We start from the raw sequence: 27,312 nt of genomic DNA on the forward strand, positions 1-27,312 counted from the left end.
ATCTTGACCTTTGGCGTCCTTGAGGATCACCAATTGTATAACAATCGTGTCATTACTGTTTCATTTTGAAGGATGAAAAATAGCTATTGTAATAGTCCGTGATTAACTGCGGGCTTCTCCCCCGGTTAGGTGGGTCTTTCGCACCCTGCACACCTGTAGCCCCCACACTTTTCTTTCTGGAAGTCCAACCTGGGTGCTGGGAAAGCTTGGTGAAAATGGGTGCTCCACCCTTCACAGCTCCAGGTGACAGTGACTGAGGACGTGGAGTGATAAGACAGAAGAAACTGTGAGCGTCAGATACAAATGGGGATGCATTCAACTCCCGTGTCTGCTTATTATTTGACCTGGAAAATACTAATTCTGAAACTTTGCTTCCTTATCTGTAAGAGTAAATACGATGATGTCACTTTTAGAGAAAAATTAGAAACAATTTAACTCGAAAGATGACAGAAGTTGATGATAAAATGCTAGACAGCCAGCTAGCTAGGTCCCGCACCCAGCAAAGGGGCGCGGGCACGCTGCCGCCATCCGGAAAGTGTCAGCTGCTTTCCTTTGCGGTTACCAAACAGCGTCTCACATTGTTACAGTTCTCTCCTGCAACTGCACAGCTTCCAGGGCCTCCAGAAGCCTTGATTCTGCGTCTGACTGTCCTGGATATTATGGGTCATGGCGCAAGATGATGCGTCTGGCTGGTACAGGGAGCCCGCGTCTTCCGCCTACCATTCTTTTCACTGAAACTGAGCCTGCCCTCCCTTGCACGCTGTATGCAGATAGCCCTGGGGGGGGGGGCGGGGCCCTTCCCAACGAGGCTATAAATTCTGTAACACTTCGGTTCCTGCGGGGTTGAACCCCAAGATGTAAAGAGCAGCCCTGGTTTGTGTTTACGACTGGGGCTAGCCCCGCCGCCGTCCAGAATTTTATAATGAAGACACGGGTAGAAAAAGACCAACGCAAATTTGCCTAGTGTAAAAGCAGGTGCCAGGCCAAAGAGAGGGAGAGAAAACTAAAGTGAAACCCCCCTCCCCGAGGAGAGCTGGGACAGATACGCCCAGAACGTGGCTCTCCGCCTCCTCCTAGCAGCCAGGGGAGAAGGGGGAATCACTGCGGACGGCGGGGTTCTCTTTATCTCGTGGTAGGAGGCCTTTCAGGCCAGAAGGACCACTGAAAGGATTTGATACAGGGGTTTTTGTGTAAGGTGGTTTTAAAAGGCAAAGAAAAGAGTGATCCCAGAGCAGCGCTCCTGACAGGCGCAGAGGCACTCCCCATCCGGCTATTATTTATATTAGCCTCGTCTCAATTTGACAGCTGCAACAGCTCCTCCCTCACGATGGAGCTGCATTGTGGAAAAACCACGTGGAGGTGGCGGGTGCGTGTTCCGGGCTTGGCCCCGCCATTTATCCACTGCGTGCCTTTGGCCCTCGTGCTCTCTGCTTCTGGGCCCCGGGTTTCTTATCTGTTAGATGAGGGGCCCCTTGCAGTTCTAAGAGCCAGTGCTTCCTTTAGTCTCCGTGAGCCCAGCTAAGAACCATCGGGAGGGCTGAGAACCATCACGTCGCATGGGTTTCTCCTCCCCATGCCGGCGACAGCCAGTGAAAACAAACAGTAAGAGCAACTTCAGAACAGGGGATGCAGAGAAAGGGACAGGGAGGACACTGTTGCCAAGAAAACCAGCCCTGGGATCATGTTTGTTTTCTGCGGGAGAGGAGAGGGGTGACGCATGCCCAGTCTGTGTCACATGAGCTGCATGCCTTTTCATAGCATCCGTGGTGTATGGAATCCACCAGCTCCTCTCCCTGTGGCCTCCTTTCTCCAACTTAGGTTCTTTTGGTCCCATACAGCAGGTGACCAGGCAGTCACTCAGCCCCGTGACTCCTGTGCCCATCAGCCCAAGTGTAGGTTCTCCGAGCTTCCTCGCCCGCCGCTTTACAAGGCAGTAATTGCCTCCTGTGCCCTGGCTCAACAGACGAGGAGACGAGCCCGGCACAGCTCAGCGCTTGCACCCTTCGCTGAAGCTCACACATCTCTTTCTGCCCCCTCCCTGTCACCAGAGCACCCCAGACACGCCCACAAACAGGATAAACCTGCAGAACGGCATCCTCGCCCGCCAGAAGACGACGAAGAAAAAAATACCCCTGGTATCTCCAAGGTTCCTGCCTTTTCTGTCATTGGGGAACGCAAAGGTAAAGTCCCTCACGATGAACCACCTCTCTCTCCTCCAAGGCCTCGGCTACTCATGTCATCACTGGGCGATTCCAAGGTCGCCGCTTGTTGGTAAACAGGCACCGCCAAAGTGCCTGGTTTCCTTCTACCTGGCAATTCCGGTCATAATTGCTGTGAAATTATATAACTGCAAATTATCCTGCCATGTGAGTGATGTAAATAAGTATGTTCTTGTTCGGGGATAATAAATTTGAATGACACGGCTAGCTAATGAGTAGCCACTGGAAATTCACCAGCGCGCTACCAGAGCAGTAACTTTCTCCCACAGAGGGGGGAAGATGGTTAGAGCTGGTTCTGTTTGGTTGAATGAAGGCCTTGGGGGCAGCGTTGATAGTCCCTGTTCTTTCTTTTCTCCTGGTCTGTCCCTGCTGTTTGAAGCTGGAAAGGGAGCCTCTGTTGAGTTGGCAGCAAAGGCTCCCTAGAAGGGAAGCAGAACTTGGAGCCAAAGATGAGGAGTCCAGGCTTAGCCACTGATGAGTAGTGTGATTTGGGGGCAGTACTTAATCCTTCCGAGCCTCCATTTCCTCCTCCGTTAAGATGAGAGTGATGCCGGCTGGTGGCGACGCACGCCTCCTGGCGTTGTCGCGAGGATTAGATCGGGGTCCGCACGTGGACGGGGCGGTAACCCCTCAGCCCTCTCCAGGGTTCGCGGTTATCGCCGACCGAGGCCGGGAGGAAAGCCCCACTTCACAGGCCAGACGGCGTCTGCACTCCGAGGGCCGCGTCTGATTCAGCTGGGTGTGAAGCGCTGTCACAGCAGAGACACGGTCACGCTTTGTCACTTGAGGGTGGCGGATTGCACCCAGCTCTGAACTTTTGCCATTTTTCTAAAGGGAGATTATAACTCCATTTCCATCAGGAAATAAGGGGTGATGCTTCAGATGCGTGAGAGGAAGGGATTACACCCAAAGAAATTTAACTCCTGAGAGATTATGTTCTCAGCCCTTGCCTTTAGCTGAGAAATAAATCAGCCAAGAGTAAACAGTCCAGTAACTACTCCAGCCATGAGACGGGAGGGCTCTGGCCTGGCAGCTTTGCTGGACAGTCGACTTTGCAGTCTTTCTCCCGGATAATTCTCTTTAAGGGTGCCTACTATACCCGGGGACGAAGGTAGGCCAGCAGCCAGCAGTTTCCAAGGAGTGCTTATACACCAGGCTCGGAGGATACAATTTGGCCACAAAAGGCCACTTTCCCTAAGACAGAAAACCAATGCCACCACCCCCAGCTTGCTTTCTGATACGCGTGAGGGCTGCACTTTGACAAAGGGAAGACTGCTTTCGGGAGATGATAGATTTATATTCCAAAGTACTGCCTAACTTGTAACCATAGTAACAAACAAAGCTATTACGTAAAATGGCTTCACCATGTGAAAGCAATAATTATATTAACCAGATGGGAGGAAAAAGGAGAGGGAAGTCTGATCAATGTGGAAGGCACCAGTAAATTGGATTGAAAAAAATGCATGACATTTCCCTAAATTACATCTCTTTGGGGGAGGCGGCGGGAGCCCACGAGAGAGGAGCAGTGATCAAGCTGGGGACAGGCCCCACCAGGTGGCAGCACGCAGAAGCTGTCGAAGCAGCTCTTCTGGTGACGGTTTTTGGGCTCCGGAATCTTAATACTTCTTCAAGCGCCAGCCCCTCCCCTCACCAATTCAGTGGGGAATTTCCCTGTCAACACTAACAATGTGGAAATGCCCCCAAATTAGACTTTATTAAAGAGCATGTTGGTTGAGAAACATTCTAGTCGCCGTAAGCAGCGTGCGCTGAATGGAACATCAGCATGATCTGATGAGGCTTTGAGCATTTGATAGAAATCAAGGCTCCCTGTGCACTTAACTCCGGAGTTTCCACCCAGATCGCTCCCTCGAAACTCTTGGTGCTCAAACGAATGTGGTATATGTAGCCTGGGCATTGGGGTTTGTTCATATCCTCCCACTGATTTAAATGATGTTTGCAAGGGTCTAATGGATAGGAAGCTATTTATTAAGACGGAGGGGATCCAGATTCGTCATGGTTGGTATCTTTGGGGGCAAAAGGAGTTGGAGACTGACGTTCTCCTCAACAGCTTTTGCCTTGGTCCTGGGGGCAGGTCGCTGGTTAATTACTCCACCTAGAAAATAACAGCCGTGTAGCGCAGAAAGTGTCGCCCTGAGGTTTCAGACTGTTGACGCGCTTGTCATAGGATGTCGAGGACCCTTCCCTTCCTTCTCGTGCACCGTAAATCTCAGTGAAGAGGCCGCCTGTAATATCTCTGGCCAGTCAGGGCTGTTCCTTTACAAGGCCGGGAAGATTACACAACACAGATACATCTGAGGGAATCTGAATATCTAGCAAGATCTTGTGTAATTTGACCCAATCAGTCAAACAACACATCCAGGGACGGCCCTGGGAAAAATGTGAAGTAGCAAAAGTGCCAGTCCTTCCCCGGCACCTCCCTCCCCTCCCCTCCCCCAGTGCCCCACCCGGTGGATATTAAACCTCTCTCTCCTTCCACTGGAATGGAGATGTCTCGGTGAATGAAATAATGGATTAATCAGAGAAAGAACCCCCCACACACACCCTTCGCTTCATGTGATAGTCAGGACACTCCGAGCGTGATCTCATTCAGTTTTCACAGCACGTTTGTACGGAAGCCATTACTGTCTCCATTTTATAAAAGAAGAAACCAAGTCTTCAAGAAGTTAAATGTCTTGGGCTACATCGGGTAGCTGGTAAATTACAGAATGGGATTTGAACCCACATCCATGTGAGCCGGAACTCTTAAGCTACCTTAAGCTGCTTCCCTCTCTGCTGCTCAGAGCTGAAGTTTTCTTGCTTCTCTGTCCAATAGGGAGCCAGTAGACACCTGCAGCTATTTAAATTTAAACCTAAATTAATTTAAATCATGTTAAGTTAAGTTTTCAGTTCCTGAATCACACTGTCTTTCCAGTACTTTGTGTGTGTGTGTGTGTGTGTGTGTGTGTGTATAGATAGACAGATACAGGTGGCTAGTGACTACTATGTCAGGCAGTGCAGAAAGTAGAGTTTTTTCATTGTCATAGAAAGTTCTACAGTGCTCAGAAATTATCTGTCAAGTCTTACAGATGAGGAGCTAAGGGCAGGGAGGACGAGTGATTTCCCCAGCAGCCAACCCTCCCCTGCTAGACCCCCTCCCCCCACCAGTGGTGAAACGGGGACTAGAACCTGGGCTTCCTGATGCTGAACTCTGGCAGCCTAGACCAAACCTGCCACTCAGAACCATCCTCCAACCTTGAATAAAGGAAGCCTGGGGGCTGTGGCTCAGTGGTAGAGCCCATGCTTAGCATTTACAAGGTCCTGGGTTCAATCCCCGGTACCTCCATTAAAAATAAATAAATAAACCTCATTATGCCCCCCCCCCAGCAAAATTTTTTAAATAAATAATTTTTTTTTTAAGGGCAGACTGAACACAGACCTGGGAGGCTCTGCATTGTCTGTGCTGGGCAGCCAGGGTAGCCATAGGGAGGAGACATTGAATGCTGCCATTCAAAGCTCCAGAAGGAACTCTGCAAGCCCCCTGGGTTATTGCTGCATAGGCTGAGTTGCAAAGGTCCTTGTAACAGTAAGGACGCATCTCTGCAGAGAAGCCTGTGCTCCACCGGTAAAATCAGTGCTGCCTGGGTACTTCCTCCAGGGCCAGCGCTGTGAAGGTGTGTGTCCTCCCTCAGGGGACGGCTGGGCTATGGTCAGACTGCTTCTTGGTCGAGAAGTGTCAGTACTTGTGATCTGGGATGCAGCTCAGGAAACGTGTTAGCGCATCTTCTGGTCCACTGTGAGGAGAGCAGGCTACAGCGATGAGTAAGACTGGTCCCTGCCCTGTGGGTCTCCAAATCCAGAGGGATGCTAGTGTCAGATACATGGTGGACTGGGGAGAGCATTAGCCTTAGAGTTACATAGGTCTGTGTTCAAGTTCTGACGTGGCCACTTCCTAGCTGGGTGACCTTGGGTATGATACGCAGTCTCTCTGATCCTTCCCTCCTCAGTAGTAAAGTCACAATGGCCGTAACCATCAGGTAGGTTCTGTTATCATTACTGAAATAAGAGATGCGAGTACCAGATCCGTGGCTCAGAGTAGGTGCCAACGGAAGCATTAGTCCCCTTATGTCCCCTTCATCCTGCTTCTTTCTGGATGTCCCACCATCTCGCAGAGTCCTCTCACATTTCCAGGGTCCTTCAGAAGGTGGACACTCACTTTAGGATGCCTGAGATTCCGAGTCTTCATGGCACTTATTTTCTAAATGGTGGGACTCCCAGGCCTTGGTTTGCACAGGCTGGCTTATTTCCCATTTGTTAATCATGTTCATGGATCACGTCCCAGATGAATGAGATGTTCGCTGGAAAATTCATTCCAGGACACTTGTGTTTTTAGAGCACAAAGGGGAAAAAATATGCACATTTTATGGGGAAAGAAGCCAGCCAGACTATGAAATATTCATTCACATCACAAGTATTTACTAAGTGTTTTCTGCGTTCTGGGTGCTGTGCTAAGCATTGGGGATACAATAGTGGATGTTACAGACGACATTCAAATTGCGAAGACGATCCATAAGCCACAGATAGGAAGCACATCTTTATATTTCTTGTTGTGGGTACAGCTCTGACTGTAGATGTTTGTAGGGGGGAGTGGTTGCCTTAACCTAACATATCGCAGCTGTAAAGTTGTCAACGTGTTCTCTTTCGCTAGGAGGCTGCATTCCCCTGGTGGTCTCAGTGGGCAAGCTCCTGCCCCAAAGCCTGCAGCCCTTTCTCTTGCAGTCCAGCGTCGCCATTTACATTTGGTGCTGCTTGAGTCCAGAACAATTTCTTAGTTCAACAACTGATCACAAATTGTTCCCTGGTCATGTAAAGTCTGGCGAATTAGCACAGCTGCCTGCAGAAGGAAATATTTGCTCTGCGTGGGAGCCCCTGTTTGTTTTCACGGTCCTTTTGTCGTCAGTGGAGTACAGATCGTCCTTTGAGTGTCTTTTACATGCTGAGTGTAGTGTTAGACACCTGGGTTGAAGAAGACTGGGTCCCCTTCCTATAAGACTCACAATGTGGAAGTATGATACCAAACAGAAACATCTGATCTACCAGCCTAAGTGGGAAGCAGTGACATGGGAAGAAGACGCGGTCAGTTGTTTGGGTTGGTAGAGCGATGAGATGGAAGGACAGATAGGTGGAAAGAGGATTGTCAAAAGGGAGAACAGCATGTGGAAAGGCAAACATACCTTTTGTTCAGACTCCCTTTGATAGACTCCCACTCCACAACTGTTACTTTGAACCTAAACAGTAAATCTATGGTGTTTAAGTGGGTTCTATACTTAACCAAATATTTGCTCGTACTCCTTCTTTACCCATGTCTGCTGGAAAATTCATTCCAGGACACACAAATGCCCGCAGAGCACAGCAGTGTTTTTGTTTTAGCGTTTGCCTTAAAATAGAGCTGGCTTTCTGTCTTGTGCTTGACTCGCAGTGAAACAGAAAGACCTGGAATGGGGTAAGTCATTGATTTGGTCCCCTGAGATAAAGGAAGAGTGTGGCCTGTCACATGGTGGCTGGGGAAGGGGGGTAGCGGGGTGGGAAGGAATTGTGCCAACGGTCTCTAAGTGCAAAAACAACGAGGGGGCTTGGCAACCAGAAGGGAATGCCAAGATGCTGGCCAATTTCCTTCAGGCTCTCCCAGGAGGAGTGGGTGTAGTAAGCTGGGGTGGAGGGGCTGACCACATGCATGTTCTCCTGGTTCTGGAGGCTGGAGGTGTGACCAAGGGCTCTCTGTAACTTTCCAAGCTGTGGGTGTGGAGGCGGTGGAAGTGATGGTGGACCAGGGGCCCCTCCTTAAGTCTGAGTCCTGGGTGACTGGGCTCTGAGCTCACTCCAGATCCCAGCAGGCAGAAGCCAGGGAAAGGAGTCAGATCTTCCAAAGCATGGCTGCCTTGATGCAGTGTGACAGTGGGGCCCAAGGGAGGCAGGTACTCATAAGAATAAATGCTTGAGTCCAAAGGACAAAAAGAAATACTTCTTGTGATATAGGAAAGGAGTGTGGCCTTTTCAACGTATTACTTCTTCAAATTAAACTTGTTTCGAAAACTGGATTCTGGTGATGGTTATACTACTAGGCAAGTTTACTAAAAATCATTGAATTGTACGCTTGCAGTGTTTGGATTTTATGGTATCTAGTTTTATCTCATAAAGCTGCTTAAATTCTTTTTAAAAAAAATCAAACCTATGAACATAACCTCAGATCACTTCTCTAGAGCCTAGAACGTTTAATGGCATTGCCTTCAGCAAAACGATGCGGTCAGTGGACTGTTTTGAGGCTCCTAGCACACTCATTCTGCCCCATACCCACCTCTGTGACCTTTGCCCACATCAGTTGCCTGAGACTCTCCTCTGGTGTCTCAGCCCCTCTTGCTTCCAAAAAGAATTGCTTAGTGTTTTACTTATGCATTAGCGAATGAGTCCATTGCCCTGAATTGATTCTTTAATATATTTGCACTTTAAACCTGTCTCTCGTCGTAGAATGATTATGTTTAAATCCCCATCCAAGGGATTTAAAACCTTAGGGGAAGGGATAGAAGAAGATTGAAGAAGAGGCGTTTTCTGCTAAGAACCTGCAAATCACAACAGGAAGACAGCCATGTATTTTGTCTACAAATAAAATCAACAGACCAAACGTGATGGAAGCCTGGGTTGGTCCGATGTTCTTGGCCCTGACTGTGTAAATGGCCTTGGGAGCAGAGGGTATGCTGCAGGACTGGTCCAGCCGTTTCATCCATCCATCACTGAATCAGACGCAGCCAGGTGCTTCCGGAGCTAGCTGAGGTCACACAAGGATGATTTATGTCTGTGGAGAGGAGCATGGACTGCTAAATAGTGACATGAGTGACAGGATGGAGATGAATTTAATTAGCTATTATAGTGTCGCTGGTTTTAACCTTCAAAAGCATTGTGCATGTACCAGGATAGAAACATTGTGATTCCGTGGAGAGAGAATTGGTTGTTTAACTAGTCAGTCTAGGTTTGTCCCTTTTTTGTTGCTCTCTCGCTGTGTGAAATTAGATGAGCCAGCTAACCCCTCTGAGCCTCAGTGCTCCCATCTCTAAAATGGGACTGTTAACCTTAACTACACAGGGTTGTTTGGAGGTAGGAGATGTTCACCTGTTTACAGATATTACAGGGGGGGAACTGAGGTTGAGGGAAGGGATTTTTACAAGTTAAAGTGCTCTACAAATAGAGTATTATTATTTACTCAGTCTTTCCCATAAGTCTCAGAAAAATATAATGCAGTTGGCCATTACTTATTTATTTGATGGCATAGCTAAGTGACTTGCCTGCCCAGGATTAATATTCATATCTCCTGACAGACATGAGGCTTTCTGGATGGCTGCATTTTTTAAGATTCAGGCTTAGTTTCCACTGTGATTCAGGGAATCTGGACAGGGGACGTCAACACTGACATTTCAGAACCCTTCCAGTTAGTCTCAAGAGTTCAAACCTCTCTCTGCTCAATACAACCTGGAGTGTAATCGTTTGTTGTTAATAACCTAGCCCTTGTTTAGCTTCACAGATCTGACTTTGAACCTGGACATCCCATGGACAAAAACACCACTTGCTTTTTATTGGCATGTTGGGTGGAATGGCTCCACACAGCTAGGAAACAATTTTATTTTTCCCCTTTGCAACTCAATTATGAGGCTGAAGGGCACATATAGATTTTTCTGCGGGAAGCAGAGGGCTTTCAGACTTACTTTATTGGTAGAGTTCTGCGTCACCTCCATGGTGAAGGGTTGGCTGCTTTTAAGAGGCAGAAATGCCCGGGCTGAAACAAAGACGGGGAAAATGGTAATACATTCCAGATCGTCTTGTTAAAAAGCGAGAGGTGTTCAAAATCTTGGCCTTTCAATCCTGCCCCACCCGAGGCTGCTTTTCTCCCGGAGGCTCCAGGAATCAAACTAGAAACCACAACAGGGGCCCCTGGGTGGTGGTATGAACTCTGACTTAGAAGCCAGAACCCCCCGCCAGCCAGAGCGCTGTCCCCAGCTCCCACGTGTGCTGGGGAAGGGGGAGGGGGGCGCCGGTTCAGAACCTTCGGCCTCTGTGCTTTTGTCTATGAAATGAGAGAAGTAGACCAGCCACTTTACAAGTGCCCTCTTTATAAATATTCTGTGACTCTCTTGCTACAGATCTTCTGAGCCCATCTTTCTCCATTGCTTTATGTGTGTGAGGATTAAGTATCACCATAGTTTTCGAGAAGATGGAGACGCAGGAATAAAGTTCGGTCCTGGGATTACTGCCCCCTTGGACTTCTCCTGCTGGCCCAACGTAGGTGCTAGGGAGCCGGTCTCAGAGCATTGACGCCTGGCACTCGGGGCTTGGCAAAGTCTTCTTTTTTTCTGTTTTTCTGTTAAACTCCCAGAAATTCTCAGATGCCTCAGAACAGCTCAGCTGGGAGTCTGTGGCTGAGGCTGGCAGATGCATCCAGCTTGGCATCTGGAGCAGAACCCAAAGCTGGTGGAATATTGGGAGCCCGTGTCCTTGCAGTCTGAATATTTGCAGTCATTATTCTAGTCCAGCAGAGCGGTCGATGGCTCGCGTGACGTCTCGGGACGTGGTTTGACCTGCTCTGGGGTCAGTGGTGTCAGCAGACCCCACCCCACCCCTCCTCCCGCAGAGGTCCCAGGGGCGGGGAACTGCGTCCGCTGAGGACAAAACAGACTGGGAAGTACGTCCAAGTCCAAGGGGACATCCTTCCTCTCCAGCATGAGGTGGTCTGTCTGCAGTGACCTTAGAACTCTGTAAAAAAAAAATAATTAAATTGAAATAAAGGAAAATAATTCCGGCCCCAGTGCTGTGGCGTCGGGCACGGTACTCAGTTGGCAGAACCACGCTGCCTTGTATGGGTATTAAGCTCGACATCCAGCCTGCATCACTGGGGCGGTGGTGGTGGGAGGGCCGGGAGGGGAACAAAATGGGAGAGAGCCCACTATGGAAATGAATGCTGAATCCAAAGTATTATTGTTGGAATCTCTGGAGAAGACGGCTTCTGAACATACAGGATTTTCAATACAGTTTTAAAAAAGGAATGAGTCTTCTGGTTTTTCCATTTATTGTAGCTTCCCCAAGCTTATTTTTAGTAGCACTAATAGTGCCGCCTACCCCTGTACTCATTTTCTACAGATTTAAAAATTTGGTATTATCCTGTCTCTCTAGAGGTGCCTTCTATTTCTAAAACATTAGTACCATGGAGGGGGGAAAATAGGGCATTTCGGAGAAAAAGGAGCCTGGGATATTTGCATTCCATTTTCATTAGTATTTTTGCTTCTCTCAGTTCATTCTGAATCAAGGGAAAACATATTTAAATGGAAATAAATTGATGCCAAGGATCTCTGGACACCAAAGATCCCCTGAACCCCTGACACACAAACAGCTCAGGCACCAGGGTCCCTTCAGAGCTGGACTGATGGTGGTCCTGACACAGGGGCCTCCCCAGGATGGAACAACTATAAACCCAACTGCAGAAGGCACCCCGTGCCCAGGGTGAGCCAGGGGCAGGAAAGAAGCCCTATGAGCATGTGTCCTGTGTGTTTCTCGGTGGAAGTGGGAAGTTCTGAACAGTCTCCCCAGGCACAGGCTCAGAGGCCAGAACCAGGCATCTCTGAGTGGAAGAAGTCAAGAAGCTGCTTCTGTATTCATAGCGCACCTGAGAAAAGGATTCTGACAACAGACTTGTCACTGAAGAATTACAAGACTTGAGTTCTGACTGGAGTTGCTGACCCCAGGGACTTTGCACAGACCTCTTCACAAATTGGGCAGCTTTGCTAAATTACACAGGGGATCTAGATAGAGTGCAGTATATACTGTCTTTCCCCTTTTGCTCCTGGAGTGACTGATTACTCCTGAAAGTAAGCTGTCTGTGGCCATCCTCAGCCCATCACACCTCCTTTTATAAAGCGATGGCTTTGTGACAATATGGTTATCTGGGCTCTAACAGGGACAGTACAGGTTGAGTTTTGAGAAGATGATGCTATGTTAGATTTCCACATTTCTAGCTCAAAGAACTCACAATGAGCCTAAAGTGGTAGCTCTGGAAGGGACTATGAGAGCTTTTATCTAACTCATGGTTACATACTTGAGGTCCCTGAGCCCAGAGAGGGGATGTCTCTGGCTGAATGTCTTGTACAGATGCCTCTCATACAGGTGAATAGGCTATATCTCTGGACTCTTCTGCTCCTCTTTCCATTGGTCCTTGAAGAAGACAAAAAGGCTGCTGTGATGTATGTTTAGAGAGTCGGAGATTCCACTAACCCCCATGACTGGCTCTTCCCTCTCCTTTGAAACTCTTCCATGCTGAGTAACCCTGAGTAAGCTGCTTTACCTCTCTGTGCCCCATTTACCACATGTGTAAAATGCAGAAGTTGCTGATGGCAGTGGTGATGGTGATTCCTCCCTCCCAAAGTGGTTAAAGGATCCAGAATGAGCTTTAGAGTCAGAAAATCGGGTTCCGATCCTGGCGCTCCCTTATTCTAGCTGCTTGGAGCATTTGGAGTCATTTACACTCTCTGAGCCTCAACTTCCTTGATTTTAAGATAGGAGTAATAATTCCTAACTCATAAAGTTGCTGTGAGAATTAAATGATAAAATATATACTTAAAGTTTTTAGCCCAAGCACTCGATAAACTGCACTGCTACTACTATAATCACCAATGATGATAATGAATGAAAGACGTAGGTCAGGTCCTTTAAAAATCCTAACGTATGATGAAAATATTAGTTATCATTAACCCAAGTGACCACAGCGTTCATCCCCAAGCTATTGTTAAGTAAGATTTTTGCATATCCAGCCACTGGATCAGCCCAGAGCTGGGTACCAGAAATGCTTGCTAAGAGAGCTTAAATCACTTGTTTGCCTCTGACACAGCCTAGCTATTTCTGACATGGCCAGAGAGACCACAGAGGGCATAAAGCAGCAGAAGAGAAACGACAAACAAGATTTCAGAGAGGAAGAGATTTCCTGTGATGGTCGGGACCACCTCCCTGCCAGTTTGATTTCCTGTGCAGATGAGCGGGTTGAAAAGATTGATGTGGGCATGACCTTCAACCCCTGTTTGGAAATTACATGTACAAATGGTACTTTAATGGTACGTGTGGCAGTTGTGGGGTTATGTTAATTACATTTGAATAGAGAGATGGTGATAACTCACTTGCTCAGCCCCTGGTGGTTAATTTTGCTACGTCTTGGGGAAAATTCTGTTGGGGTCTATGAGTGGCTATGGTGCAATTAGGCGGCCAGAAGGTTTTTGTCAGCACAGTTGCTATTGATTAGTATTTACTTTTTAAAGAGTAAAAGCGATTCCCTTGTGCTAGGGCGGCCTAATCTGTCAGGGGCGAAGCTGCACATTTCAGACTTGCATCGCAGGCTTTTTCATATATTATGATCCACCCCCGAAAGGGAATCCGGTATGAAAATCTCCCCAACTGCTTTTAATGATGCTCAAATAAAAGGCATGTACCACAGCCGAGAGCTCATTAAAAAGGGGGAAGTCTTTTTGTAGATTTGCTTATTTATTTATGAAACGCCTCTGAAATATTTATAAACGCTTCCCTGATGTTTGTCTGAAAATACATTTTAGGGCTTCTTTGGCGGAGGGCAGCGGGGGGAGGGGGAGAGTGGCGGAGAGGATGCGGGAGGAAGAAAAAGAGGTGAGTTCGGCCCAATTCCTTTCTGCAGTGATGAAATGGATGCTCCAGGGTATACAGATGTGTCACTAGGGGGTGCCCCAAGAACCAGACAGACTCCAACCTGCTCAGCTCAGGTGACCCAACTTGCTTGGATCTCTTAAACAGCCGCAGTGGCAATCACCAGTGCTCTGTTTAATTTTCCTGACAGAACCGGGGCAGATACAGACGCTCTCGAGGCCTTTATCGCTTCCTTCACTTTTAGAGCTATTTATTAATTGAAAGAATAGTTATGCTACCACCATTGCCTCAGACATACTTTCATCTGTTTAGCAATTGCAATTCTACGAAATACAAAAGAGCTCAGTGATGACACTGGTGTCTTAATTAACCATTGAATACCTTATAGAGCAGCTGTCACAACGCTTGTCACTTGAAAGAAAGCACAGTGGTCCCTGTTTTTAAAAAAAAAAAACACATACACAGGAAAAAAAAAAAAGTTGATCTAATGAGCTATGTTTGACGTGCCTGAAGAATTGTATTTTTTATCATCGTGCCTTGCACTCACATCACAATGCAAATTAGGGAATCTCAGGCCGCTCTGGAGGAAACCTGTGAATTTACTTTTCTCCCCGCCTTTCAGAGGAAGAACTTGGTTGCTCAGTGGCTCGGGGAAGTGGTCCAAGATCAGAGATGATAACCAGGCTAAGACTGCATGTCAGTTAAAAAAACAGGAGGGGCTGATGTAAACTTATGTAACCACAGTGTTTCCAAGTGTTTCCAGCCCAGGGGTATGAATGAATCTCAAAAGTTAAGATCAGAGCCTCAAGCCCTTACCTGCGAGTACAGGTAATAAGTCCATTACATAGCTCATCCCATCCCAACATCAACATTCCTTTGAGTTGCCAAAGTGATGTCTTACGTGTGTTGAGGAATGAGTCTGGGCTTCTGCTCCTCGCGGGACTCCATTTGGTATTCTGGTTCCACTGTTGCCATCAACACTGGCCTTGCCCACCCCAAACCACACCACCCTTATTTTTCTGCTCCTTCTCGTGGTTGATTGCTGGCCTGGCACCAGCCCATTCCAACTCTTTCGTTACCGTGACAGTTGAATGGCAGCCTTTGTTGAAGTGAGGAGGAAGGTTTCCTCCTCTGGGCTCGTGTGTGAGCACGTTGCCTCAGGAAGTGAGTTTGAGCCCCAAGTGTTCTGGCATTTAAGAGAGCATACATCACTCTGTCCTCCCCAAGGTACATGCAGCTGGGTGGGTTTAAACACCAGCCACCATAGTGAAGAACATCCACCCCGTCTGAAACATCACCCCGCCTGGCTGTCACACTTGGGGCTGAGTCTCATTGGCCCTGCCAGGTTCTCCCACGGTGACCTTTATTTGTCACCCCCCCTGACTTTTGTCCCCGCTCTCCCCCTCAAACCATCGTATTTGTCTATACCTACTTGAATCATTGGGGTTACTCAAGTTCAAGTCTACCTCCCCCAACGAGGAAGTTCCTTAGCCCTCATGCAGATCAGTATTTAGGGAAAAGACACGTCTGACTCCACACACCATGTCCTGAAGCTCCTGTCTGTCCCAGCAAAGACGTCCAAGTCATAAAGGTAACCCTTGTAAGAGAGGAGGCCTTTGTAAAACCCAGGGGAAATCTTGGGGCGGGTGGTTATGCAAATGATGTAGTCACTGGCTTCCAAATACATGACTGCAGTTCTGTTTGCAGTGTTGCAAAGGACTTTGACACCAAGTAACTGGTCTTGAAACTGGCCCTCACCGGCAAAACAAATGCCGTTCCCGACACTGAGCTTAAGGTCCAGAATTAGTGGACACTCAGTATGACGGTGCCAGGGAAATCCTAGCAACCCAGGGAGGGTTGCTATGGACTTTCCATCTTTCAAAGCAAATAAGACACTTGATATATCACAACATATGAATGCACAGTGCACCCCTGCGGGCTTATCAAGTCAATGGAACAGGAATCTGCCGTGGAAATGTTAACATGTTAGAAGATAATGTACTCGTTACGACCTCATTTATATCAGTTATGTGAACTTTTGAGACTGGCCTTCTTGTATTTTTGCATAATTCCAAATCCACGATCCCTGGGCAGGACATCATTCCTGTAGTAACGGCCGCGTTTCTGTTTATTTTGTTTTGTGTGCATGCACCTGTGAGTTCAGGTTGGCAGGGCATGGTGCATTCTGAATGGTGAGTCTTTGGATTTGCTACCCTGAGTCGCATAGCACTTCAGGAAAGAGTTGGTGATATATAATCGTTTTGCCAGGTGAATTTCAAAATAAAGCAGAGCTTTGACGATGGGTACCAGATACCGGGCCGGGGGGCCTAGAGAAACTGAGGGAGGCCTGATGCAAAGTAGGCGGAGCTAGGACTCAGGGCCCTGACTCACACTGGGCAGAATGATTCCATTTTATATGAAGCTTCTTGCCAAGTAGGCCAATAGGGCCCCCTGCACGAGTCCGCCAGCAGAAATGGTAGCTCATGGTCACCTACGCCAAGCGTGCCCCTGAGAAGACAGTGTTACCTGACTTACTCTAAAGTTGCAGCAAAAGAAGGGTCTGGAGCTGGGTTTTGCTTGCTTCACGTGAAGTGTATGTCATAAGCCGCCTCTCCCAGTGACATTATCTGCTCTTCAGGATAGAGGCTACACTGTCTTCTCCTGGGACCCTCCAGAATACAAATGCTGGGCCTCGGGGTGGTACCCCGGGGTGGATGAACATCAGTCCGCCTGAGTTCCCCGAGATGCAAGGCCCAGCCAGCGAGGTCGGCATGGATCCCCGTTGCCCACAGGGGACGGCCAGGACTCAGCCCCTCCATAAAATGCTTTGGATTAGCCTACTTTCCCTCACCAGTGCTTTTTTTTTTTTTTTTTAAGAGCGTATCCCTCAATTCAGGGCACTCTGCAGGCCGCTAGAGAAGAGAAGGAAACCCTTCTGCCTGGTGGGGGGCTGATGGTGTGCTGCTTCCCCCACCTTCAGCTCAGGGACCTAACTCATCCTCATTGGGGGGTTTTGCAACACAGAAATCAGCCAGCGCTACAAAGCACGGTTTTTCCTCTTAGCCTTTGCTGAGCGCGTGCGGCATGTACGTTCTGCCCTGCCCTGCCTGTGCCTGTAAACCAACGAGGAATGGAGTCTGAGGCAGCCCTGTTGCTTCCCCCAGCCTGGACTCTCGAGGATGAGCAGCCGTCATGCCGGCAGAGTTCTTAGGCACCGAGCTGCTTTCATATGTGAAGGGAGTCCCTTCCTTCATCTTGAATGACCCTATGGGGAGCCCATCCACACAGCTCGCAAATTCCTACTAATGAGAAGGATCATCGGGTAAACCTTGCATTACTCTCTGGTTTTTGAGGTGAGTAAACATTTGAGATCAAGATAAGTAGCTGTTTATCTCTTTGAATCCGCAGAACCTTCGCTGCACAATTGATGTGGTGGCCACATGACACTAGTAAGACGTCTTTCAATAGATGGAATAGTAAAGGCTAAAAGTGACATGGAAACAGAAGACTCCATTATGTCTTGTTTTTCTTTAGGTTTATCTGTAATGTGGTCCAATTCATATTTCGATGATGCAATAGCAGGGAAGGTGAATCTAATTTGATATAGTTGGTTACCCTTTTGGTTCCCAGATGATGAGCCGAGGCACCCCAGGCGTTGCAGCAAACTCAGAAGAGTTCTGGGAAACATTTTAAACAGCTGAGGAAAATATGTCAGTTCCTGACGTGTCCAGCGCCGTGTGAATGGCTAACTCAGGGTAGTTCACAGTTTCACTACTGGAATTCACGGCATTCTTTTCAGTGATGTCATACCTTTGCAAAGCTAGCGTTTTGGCGTTTGCTGTAATGGGAAGCAGTAACGGGGGTACAGTGCGGAGCAGGAGGTGAGGGCGGGGGTTTCCAGTCAAATGCCAAGTTTAGAGAAGTTGTGAAGGGCCCAACAGGCATCTCGTTAGCAAGAGCTTGTGATTATTTCACAGTGAAACGAAAATATTATTTTTCTTTACATTTATGGGTATTATTTTTTTCAGAAAAAGATTAAATTGCTAGGATATAAATTCTTTTTAAGTTATTTGGGTCTAATTAATTAATAAACTGAACTGCTAGGTATTTCTTTTTAACCTAGGAGTGCTATAAAAAATTACTGATACATTAATCATGAAACAAGAATGTTTGGGAACTTCTGGGTCAGGCGATACAAAATGTAAATAATCAATGTTTGTTATTGAATAAATGACAAGAAGTATTTATTGTGTGCCTGTTACATACAGGCATAATTTCAAAGCTAAATGCGCACACACACACACACACGGATCTCTCTGCTGAAAAGGTTAGAGGGGAGGTGGGAATAATATTAAGGTTGTAATATGTGCCAGGGCCAAATACTGTACGTGTAATCTTTTTGTATCTGTATGAAAACCTATGAGGAAGGTTATATGGTCCTCATTTTAAAGCTTCTGAGACAGTTTCAGAAAAAGGATACTGGTCTCAAATCACACATTGGTGATGAGTATGTAGCCTAGTACCTGCCTCAACTCTATTTGATTCTGAAGCATAACCAGCCTGGAGGTCCAAGTGTCCTAGGCTGTTATGACAGCACTGTTGAAACAGCAGTCTACAGTTTTCCATATAGATCAAGAAGATGCCATTTTAATGCTGGAGAGGGTGCGGAGAAAAAGGAACTCTCCTACACTGTTGGGAGGAATGAAGTTTTGTGCAGCCCCTATGGAAAACAGTATGGAGATACCTTAAAATACTGAAAATAGACCTACCATATGATCCAGCAATCCCGTTCCTGGGCATGTATCCGGAGGCAACTCTAATTTGAAAAGATACATGCACTCTTGTGTTCACAGCAGTACTATTTACAATAGCCAAGATACTGAAGCAACCTAAACATCCACCTAAGGACGACTGGTTGAAGAAGTTGTGGTATATTTATACAATGGAATACTACTCAGCCATGAAAAAGAATAAAATCATACCATTTGCAGCAACATGGATGGACCTGGAGATTGTCATATTAAGTGAAGTAAACCAGAAAGGGAAAGAAAAATACCATATGATACCATTTATATGTGGAATCTAAAAAAAGGCCACAAATGAAGTTATTTACAAAACAGAGGCAGACTCTCAGAGGTAGAAAATAAACTTATGGTTACCAGGGGGGAAAGGGGTGGGGAGGGCTAAATTGGGAGGTTGGGATTTGTAGATACTAACTACTGTATATAAAATAGATAACAACAAGGCCCTACTGTATAGCACAGGGAACTCTGTTACGTTCCTTGTAATGGCCTATAATGGAAAAGACATGAAAAGGAATATATACATGTATAAGTGAATCACTATGCTGTACACCAGAAATTGATACAGCATTGTAACTCAACTACACTTCAACTAAAAACAAAAATAGAAGCAGCTACCATTTCAAGACCTCCATACCTCCGTGACAGTCCAAGTAACTGTGTACTCTTGGGCTGCTATTGTTTATATTTTCCTGTGTTGATCATTTTACAAGCATACTTAATTCTGTATGTGAGCGTACATTTTTAATTCTTTCCTTTTCCCCTAATTATGTGACTGAACCATTTCACTTTGAAACATTCCATTTGGCAGACAGTAAATGACCCTTTTAATCTTGGCCTTTGTAGTTTGGACCCAATGAAGTTAAAAAGCACCAAATGATCCCAGTCGTATTGTGGTTGTGAAGTTGTGTGATGTTGAAGCTTAACCCACAGCAATTAAAGCAGCCCAGAAAAGGAGCATTTCATTCAGACCAACGGGGAAAAGCCATCTTGCTCTTTCCAGGAAGCAGCTAAAATAACTGCAGGCGCTTTGCTTTCCTGCCCTTTGCATAAGGAAAAGCATGCTGGAGGGTGGAAGCTAGCATCGCCCGGGGCCTCCCCTGCTGTCCTGTAGTGGCTGGATTAGGGAATCCTTAACAGCATCTCAAAAAAGAGTTTGACTTTGTGGTCTGACATTTGTATAATGGACCCTCTGTACACACATTCCCCAGACTTTGTTGATTCAGAGATTACTCAAACTCCATTCTGATAAAGCTGTATTTAATCTGGGCTTACTTAGTCGTTTGTTTAGGTTGAAGTGTGGAGAGTTGTTTAGGAAAGTGGGTTGCTACTTGCGCCGAAAAGGCTTTTTGCTGACGTCCTTACCTGGTGAAATGGCAAGAGACGGTTTGAGTAGATGGTCAAGCCCCGGGTCAGATATCTATCAACCCAAGTTTTAAAGCGCGCCGTGAACGAGGCATGGCTCAAAGCTGCCGGGTTACACTTGCTCAGGAAACTCCCTGTCTGGGTTACTTACCTTTCATTACTAACTTTTCACCCAGTCACTAAACTGGATTTCCCCTTTTTCCCCCTCAGAAAATTAGTAATCATCTCATTTCCAATCCACATTTGTGCATTTCAATCAGATAAGAGCTGCGAAGGTACCATGTCCATATTGGGACATATGCTTTGACTTGCTGCTTGATCATCTAATCTGCTTTCGACCTGTGCAGGTGGCTGAATGCCGAGTTCTCCGTTCTCCGTGTGGAGGACCTTTGAAAACGGTGTATTCGTATTTACTACTCTGAGATCTTGCTGAGGACCTCCTAAACCTGGGTACAAGAAGATGGGGTGGAAAATGGCATTTATAATATAAACATGTTTCCAAACTGGCTACCTTGTCAAGGCTCAGACAGGGTTCCTGTTGCACTGTGGGCAACTCCTTCTGGCCGAGAGATGAAACACTTCTCATTGTTCCCCCGCATAGAATGGGGACCACCCCTGACCTCAGTTATGGTTAACACTGGCATGAGGGTCAGTTGCTGCCCATGGGACTCCTTGCTCGATGTTTTCTAGAACCTCTAGGGAATATCTACTGTGGTCTCATCCATCAGCAAGCCTGAGATTCATGGCTTGTCCCTCACGCCATCCCCTATGCCCTCATCTCAGATTCCTAAATACTGTATGCTAGGTAGAACTTCACGGGAGTTTTGAATGGTTGATCTTGGACCACTTCCCCATCCAACCCCATGTGATATTTCCCAAAAATGTATTGCCTAATTTTCTCAAGAATTCTGCTCTGCCTGGCTTCCTGCCTCCATCTTAACCCCAGGGGACCTGAGCCATACAGAGATTAACCAGTCCTGTCTGCTTCTGTTCCTCGAGCCCATGCCTTCAGTAAACCTAAGATCTCCGAGGCCTAGAGACGATCCTCACCCCACCCACCACATGCATTGGAGTCACCGGAACTCACCGTGAATCAGAGCTGTCACTTACTAGTATGAACAAGAAGTAGAGCTTCCTCTCCTAATCTTAGAGTTTCTTGACTCCTGCTTAAGATCCATCCTCAGCAGTGTTCATCCAGGATAAGGACAGAAGGAGGCAGGGGCAGCGGGAAACATCAGATCCCTTCTCTAATTCAGTGGGGGCCTTGTCCTCCTCATAGGGTCTTCCTCTCTTTATTGTGGGCAGCTTTGCTTTCCCAGTGCTACGGCTTTGTGCTTAAGAGGAGTCTCAAGAAGATGGAGGTGAATGAATTAAGAGGTGAGACTCACTGTTGTTAGCTCATACGGGGGTCGAGTAAGCATTTTCTGTGTAAAGTATTATCAGTGGACAGACATCGTGAAATTTCTACGTTTATCTCTTTCATTTGAGCCTCATCTTTTCAATACAAGTGTAATTTCATTAAGAACATCCGTGTGAATAAAATTCACGGATCATTTGGAGAGCCAGTGCCTTAACTCGGGGCTCAAAAATATGTCTGTAGCTGCAGGAGATCCAGCCAGTGGGTGTGGGGCACAAAAGCAGATTCTCAACCAGACTGTTGGAAACTTTCGTCCTCACCCCCTAACGTAGGCATCTGTGGTCTCTGGACGTGTCACCGAGATAACTGGTTCGTGCTTTCCTGTACCTATCCATCTAGCATTCATACCCCCTCCATACAAGAGAAAGATTTGAAACAGCTCTTTAACTTGACCGCCAGCAAAGTGGAGAGTTATGTGTACATCCTGATTACTCATGAGTTCCCCAGGCAAAGATCTCAAGATGTCGTTTTTGAGATAATGGGTACAAGGCCCTTATATGTAATCGGGTTAGGGCAGAACTGGAGTGAAACTTGTAAAACTGCAGGGAGAGCTGCCTAGCAGCTGATGAATGGAGTAGGCAGAGGGTTGTCCTTGCTTGCCACTCTGGTCCTCGTGGCCGTTGCCTCCAGGGACTAATATTCTTGTTCCCATTACTGCCCATTAAACAGCAACAACAACACACACAGACACAAAGACACACAGACACACACACACACACACAGAAACACACACACACACACCTGCTGGCCCCCTCCTGGAGCTGCCTTCCCAGGATATACCGTTTGTGTGATCTCTTCTCAACCTCAGGAGGATAATCTGTCCTGACCTTGCCCTCCGCACCAGCTGGCCCCTGAGGAAGGGAATTCACGTTCCTGAGCCCCGTTCAGGGGGCAGACTCCACGCACCATGCCCTTCTGTCTCATTATTTACTCCTCACAGGTGGGCAGCAGTATTCCCCTTTTATAAATGTTAAAACTGAGCCTCTTAGAGGGGAAGTGACTTGCTCAAGTTCATAGGGCTAGAAAACTGGCTCTTGGATTCCAGCTCAGGTGTGTATAACCCCAAGCTTAGACTCTTCTGGCTACGTAACCAAGATAAAAGACTTGGTAAATTCCCTATGGTCTTACTAATTGGATGGTTTACATAGATGGCCCCTGGGAATAATTTAATACAAAAAGGGTATTCATGAGCATAAAATATCTTAAACGATTTTTTGGTGGCAAAATTTTAGGCATATGGTAAATTGGGAAGGGAACTATTTTGGGGTTGGAATTTTGGGTCACCCCTTCATGTCACACTCTGCTGAGGAGCAGCTGAGTATATTAATGCCTAAAACCAGGTCTGTCGCTGAGAATCGCTGTCTGGGCGTCAGGAGGAATTTTTTTTTGTCTGGCAGATGGGAGGTTTTTAAAGGGGCTAATGGTGGAAATGGGAAATTTAAAAACATAGTCTGCATCCGAGGAGGTAAAAATCAAACCTTACTCACACAGGGAGCATTTTTCAAGTGTGTTAGCTTTCCATTGATTGGCACCGATGGCATCCAGGATGCCTTAGCTCTAAACGCTGATATGAGAACAAAGATTTGGGCAGAGAAAGTGGAGTGTAACCGTCCGGGAGGCAGACAGGAAAATGTCCTTGCCTGGTCCTCCTCTAGTGAGGATAAAGCCAGTGTCTCTAAGTCCTTACCATGTGAGTGTGTCTTTTCTACACACCAGCTTAATGAACAGAGACAGACCTCCCTAATCCAGTGATAGGAACTCCAGACACTCCCTCGGAAATATAACACACGAACGTTCTGATGATGGTTTTAAGAGAGTAAATAAGATGATCCTTTCCTGACAGAATTAAAGTGTGTGCTCTTCGAAGGCTGCCAGTGAAAAAGTTGGGTACCATCGGTCTTTGCCTTTTTCTAATTAAAAAAAAAAAAAAAGTAATCATCGAAAGATGTTTAAGGCTGAAATTTAAATTTAAGCCCTTGCCCTTACCCAGTGAGCAAACTGAGCAGTTAAACCTGAAGGAGAGAGTCCAAAATGGAAAAAGGTAAAAAGCTGAAGTAAGAGTATTAGCTTCTGAGAGCCTGACATGAACTGTTTGTGGGGAAATTGCCAAGAAAACAAAGGACTGTCTTTGAACATGTGTGTTGCACAGACCGGCCTCTGAACTGTGGTGCCTGTAACGGTATATTTCCAGCCACTGACTTTCCTGCAAATGACAGAGTTTATTTTATTTTATTTTAGTTTTGAAGAAGCCTCCGTCTAGGGCAACACGCTGCTTCCACACGACGCCGAGCTGCTGAAGGCCTTTCTGAGAGGTGGATGGGGGCGGGGGAAAATATTTTCTAAGATTTTCCGATACTAAAACCCATTTACGACCGTTGAGAAAAATCTCTCTGATGGAGGATTTAGCGCTCACTAATCCTTAAGTGACTTGTTTTGACAGAGCCTTTATAGGAGATTTTCTCAGTAACTTTGGTTTGCTCTCAAGCAGCAATTACTGATTTGTCCTCCAGCATATTTTTTTTAAAAAAAAAAACTTTTTTTCCTGTTTAATGTATGCCGGTTAATGAACTTCATGTATGTTTCAAAATAGCAAGAGAATCCGATCAGAAGTGTTTACTGTAGAAATTCAGGAGTGTTTGGATTTTCTTGGATCTCTCGTGCCCTTTCTTGCCTCCGGGTACCAAGGACCTGGATTTCATTTCGCGTGTCATGTGGCCTTCTCAGCAGATTCTTTGACTCGAGCTGGTGGAAATCAAGCCCTACTTTCTATTTACACCACACTTTCCCTCCATGAAGATGTTTCTCTCCTGCTTGAGGAACGCGCTCGGGGACCCCGGGTTTTTAAGCCTCCCGGTGTTTGCTTTTGCTCAGATAGGCATTAGCTTTTGAGAGGTGACGAGAGGAGCCGGAGTCCCCTGCTCACCTCCTTGTGAAAAGGGACCGCTCGACGCTGATGCTATGACAAAGGGGCCCTCGCGTCTCTGTGCTTTTATTTCCCACCCTGCCTGCCGCACCTGTGAAGGGATTTTTCATCTCCACCTCACATCCCATCTTCCACCTTGTAATTCCGTCCCACCCCAGCCGGGGCCTGAGGCGGTCTTTCCAGCCCGGAGGTTCTCAAAGCGTGGTACCAGACTAGCATCATCAGCACCTCCCAGGAGCTCCTTAGGAAGGTAGATTCCCAGGCCCCTCCCCTGACCCGCCGCATCAGAAAGTCAAAGGGTGGGGCCCTGCCATCTGGGTTTTAGCACGCTCTCCTGGTGATTCTGCTGCAGGCTGACATTGGAGAGGCACTATTTTCTAGTCCCTTGCCCATCTTACTTGCCTGAGGGAATGCCAAGGAACCATGATCCCAAAGAACTCCCAGCTCCTCCCTCAAAAATCCCCGGCTTTGTGACTCCACACTCAGTTTTGGCTTGTGATTTGGAAAGCCTGATCCTGCCCTGTTAGGTGGCTGGTCCTCATTTATGGCTGGGTTCACTGTCTTTTTTTTTTTCTTTCCTTTCTGAATTTCAATAAACCAGGCCACTGACAGGACAGGATCGGGCGCGGCAGGGTTTTCCGAGTTTTCACGAAAGTGTACGAATCTCCAGACAAGCATTAACATACTGCATTTAAATTATTCTTGAGACTTTTTTGAAAGCCGCCTGCTTTAATCCTCTTGTCAGGGAGCTGCTGAGCTGGGGGAAAATTAAAGAAAAGATCATCCAAGTGGCTTTGCCAGCCTCACAGCAAAAGTGAGCCGTGAGAGCCTTTCCGGGGGAACTGGCTCTGTGCCCATGTGGCCGACGCACATAGTTCATAAAGAGAGTGGGCAGCCGTGACTTTGGTTTTGAGGAGAGGAGCACTGTGGGCAGCTCTTGGGGTTGGACGTGGGGTCGGCCTCTAGGACCTTGATGTTCAAATGGCCGTTTGGTGGGACTCTGGGGAAGGTCCTGGACTGGGGTCTGGGAGAGCTGGATCCGGGTCCTGGTTCTCTCTCCACAAGTGCTGTCACCTTGGGCAGCTCCCTTAGCAGGTCTGACTTTTAGTTCCCGTGTATATGAAATAGAGGAGGTTGTACCAGGTGACCTCTGATTCCAGGATTCCGCCTCCCATCTGCCTCCCTGCACCCTCCTTCCGCTGGAGCACAGGGACCCTCGAATGGATTGATCCTTGTGAGACTCTGTCGCCCACTTCTTCCTCCAAGCCCCCCACTTCCCTTTTTCTTACAGAGCTTAAAAAGAGAGAGAGAGACAGATAGAATAGCATCTTCTCTTTTCAGCCACTTGGAAATTTAACTGCAAATTGGCTGCTTTGATTTCTTATGGCGAAGCAAGGTGGGCACCCAAAGACGACAGCGCCTGGGTCAGGGTACGGGTTTGTCCAGAAACCCTTCAGAGAAACTTGCAGTGAAAACGTGTAATACCCTCTTCCCTCCGAAAATCAGGGCTCCCAGCTTCATCCCGTTCCCTCTTGCCCTGTCCTCTGAAGAAAGCGAGCTGCTAAAAACACAGCGGAGGTGAGACAGAGGACACGGCTGCTAATTGCTGTGAGCACCCTGGGATGGGGGTTGAGGGGAATGTCCTATCATCATCTCTCATGTGCTTCCAGTTCTGGGAATTCTCCCGTCTTCGGTTCGAGCCGTGTCCCCGGGTAACCTGGCGAAGCAGGTCATTTGGTGTTGAAGCGCATCACAGGGCGACATCCTGGTGCTTCTCTTCAGCCCAGTTCGCCGAACTGAAGTTGAAAGGTTAGACGCTCCTTTGCAAAGTCGCACCATGCTGGGCGACTTCATCTCTTACCCTAACCTCTCACGGAAGCCTGAGGCGGTGGGAGAGGGGATGGTCAGGCAAGCGACTGGCGTTTCTCACCGCCTGATGTCTCAGCAAATTGCATTATGGAATCGTATGAGATGCTCCAGCTAAACTTAAGTACACTGGTCATGTGACAGCTCCCTGTCAGACTGAGAGCCTGCCAGCTTTCCTTCCCTTCCACCTCATAACCTCCTGAAACTGGAACCCGCTGGAAAATTCCTTCCACGGTGAGACAGGGGAAGTTTATCTAATGAAACCGTTCCAAGTATATTTCCTTCTCAGGAACGTTTCGGGTTCCACGGTGAGGAGTGAAAGATGAAGCTGGAAAACGTGGCTTCCGCTTTCTCCGCCTTCTGGCCTGGCAGCGAGGGGAGTGCGTCATTTTGATGGCACACCTGTGATGTCAGAAGAGCTCAGAAGTCTTCATTTTAACTTGGGTAACAGGCAGTGGCGGTGCCAGAAGCGCTGACTAGAGAGGAGCCTGAAGGCGGGGGCTGGCGGAGGGTTAGGCGGGAGAAAACATCACACGACACCGGGGTTCAGGTGAAAGGTGTCCGCGCAAAACTGTTAAACCTCTAAGTCTTCCGTCACAGTTCCATCACTCTGTAATTCTCCCCCTCCCCTGGAAGGAGCTACGAAACTGCTGAGAGTTTTAACATTCCCGGTTTAGAATTTGGAGGCATCTTACCATTTAGGAGTGCTTGGTTGGGAACCACAAGACCTGCAGTGCCCATCCTGACTTTGCTGTTAACTAGCCTTTGAACACTCGGCAGATGTTTCCCGTCTTGCAGCCCCAGGTGCCTCATCTGGCTGATGAGGATGTTGTTGGTCTGGAGCAGGAATGGCAGTTGGTGGCCCGTGCCCCGAAGTGGCAGGTATCCTTAAGTAAGTGCAGTCTTCTTTCCAAATGACTCAAGATGAGGCCTCAGAATCCTGAACACCGTGCCCTAGGCAGCCATGACCCGTTCAGAGTTCACAGTTACTCTTTATGTGAAACTTCCCTGTCCTCTTCC

The 27,312-nt window shown here is 47.4% G+C and overlaps 1 protein-coding gene across 3 annotated transcripts in view; it reads left to right on the forward strand.

Moving 5' to 3' along the window:
• RORA (RAR related orphan receptor A) overlaps positions 1-27,312 on the forward strand; it is a 696,960-nt gene that overhangs the window by 292,635 nt on the left and 377,013 nt on the right. Inside the window, exon 2 of one of the 3 annotated variants that reach the window (XM_032481051.1) lies at positions 2,049-2,180. The exons of 1 other annotated variant lie outside the window; for it this stretch is intronic. In XM_032481051.1, the coding sequence (XP_032336942.1) occupies positions 2,049-2,180 (132 nt within the window). Of the gene's footprint in view, positions 1-1,697; positions 2,181-27,312 lie in introns of those variants that run through there. One more of the 3 variants, XM_032481050.1, reaches the window with a different exon arrangement.

Source organism: Camelus ferus, chromosome 6 (genome assembly GCF_009834535.1).
Source record: "Camelus ferus isolate YT-003-E chromosome 6, BCGSAC_Cfer_1.0, whole genome shotgun sequence".
Lineage (NCBI taxonomy): Eukaryota > Metazoa > Chordata > Mammalia > Artiodactyla > Camelidae > Camelus > Camelus ferus.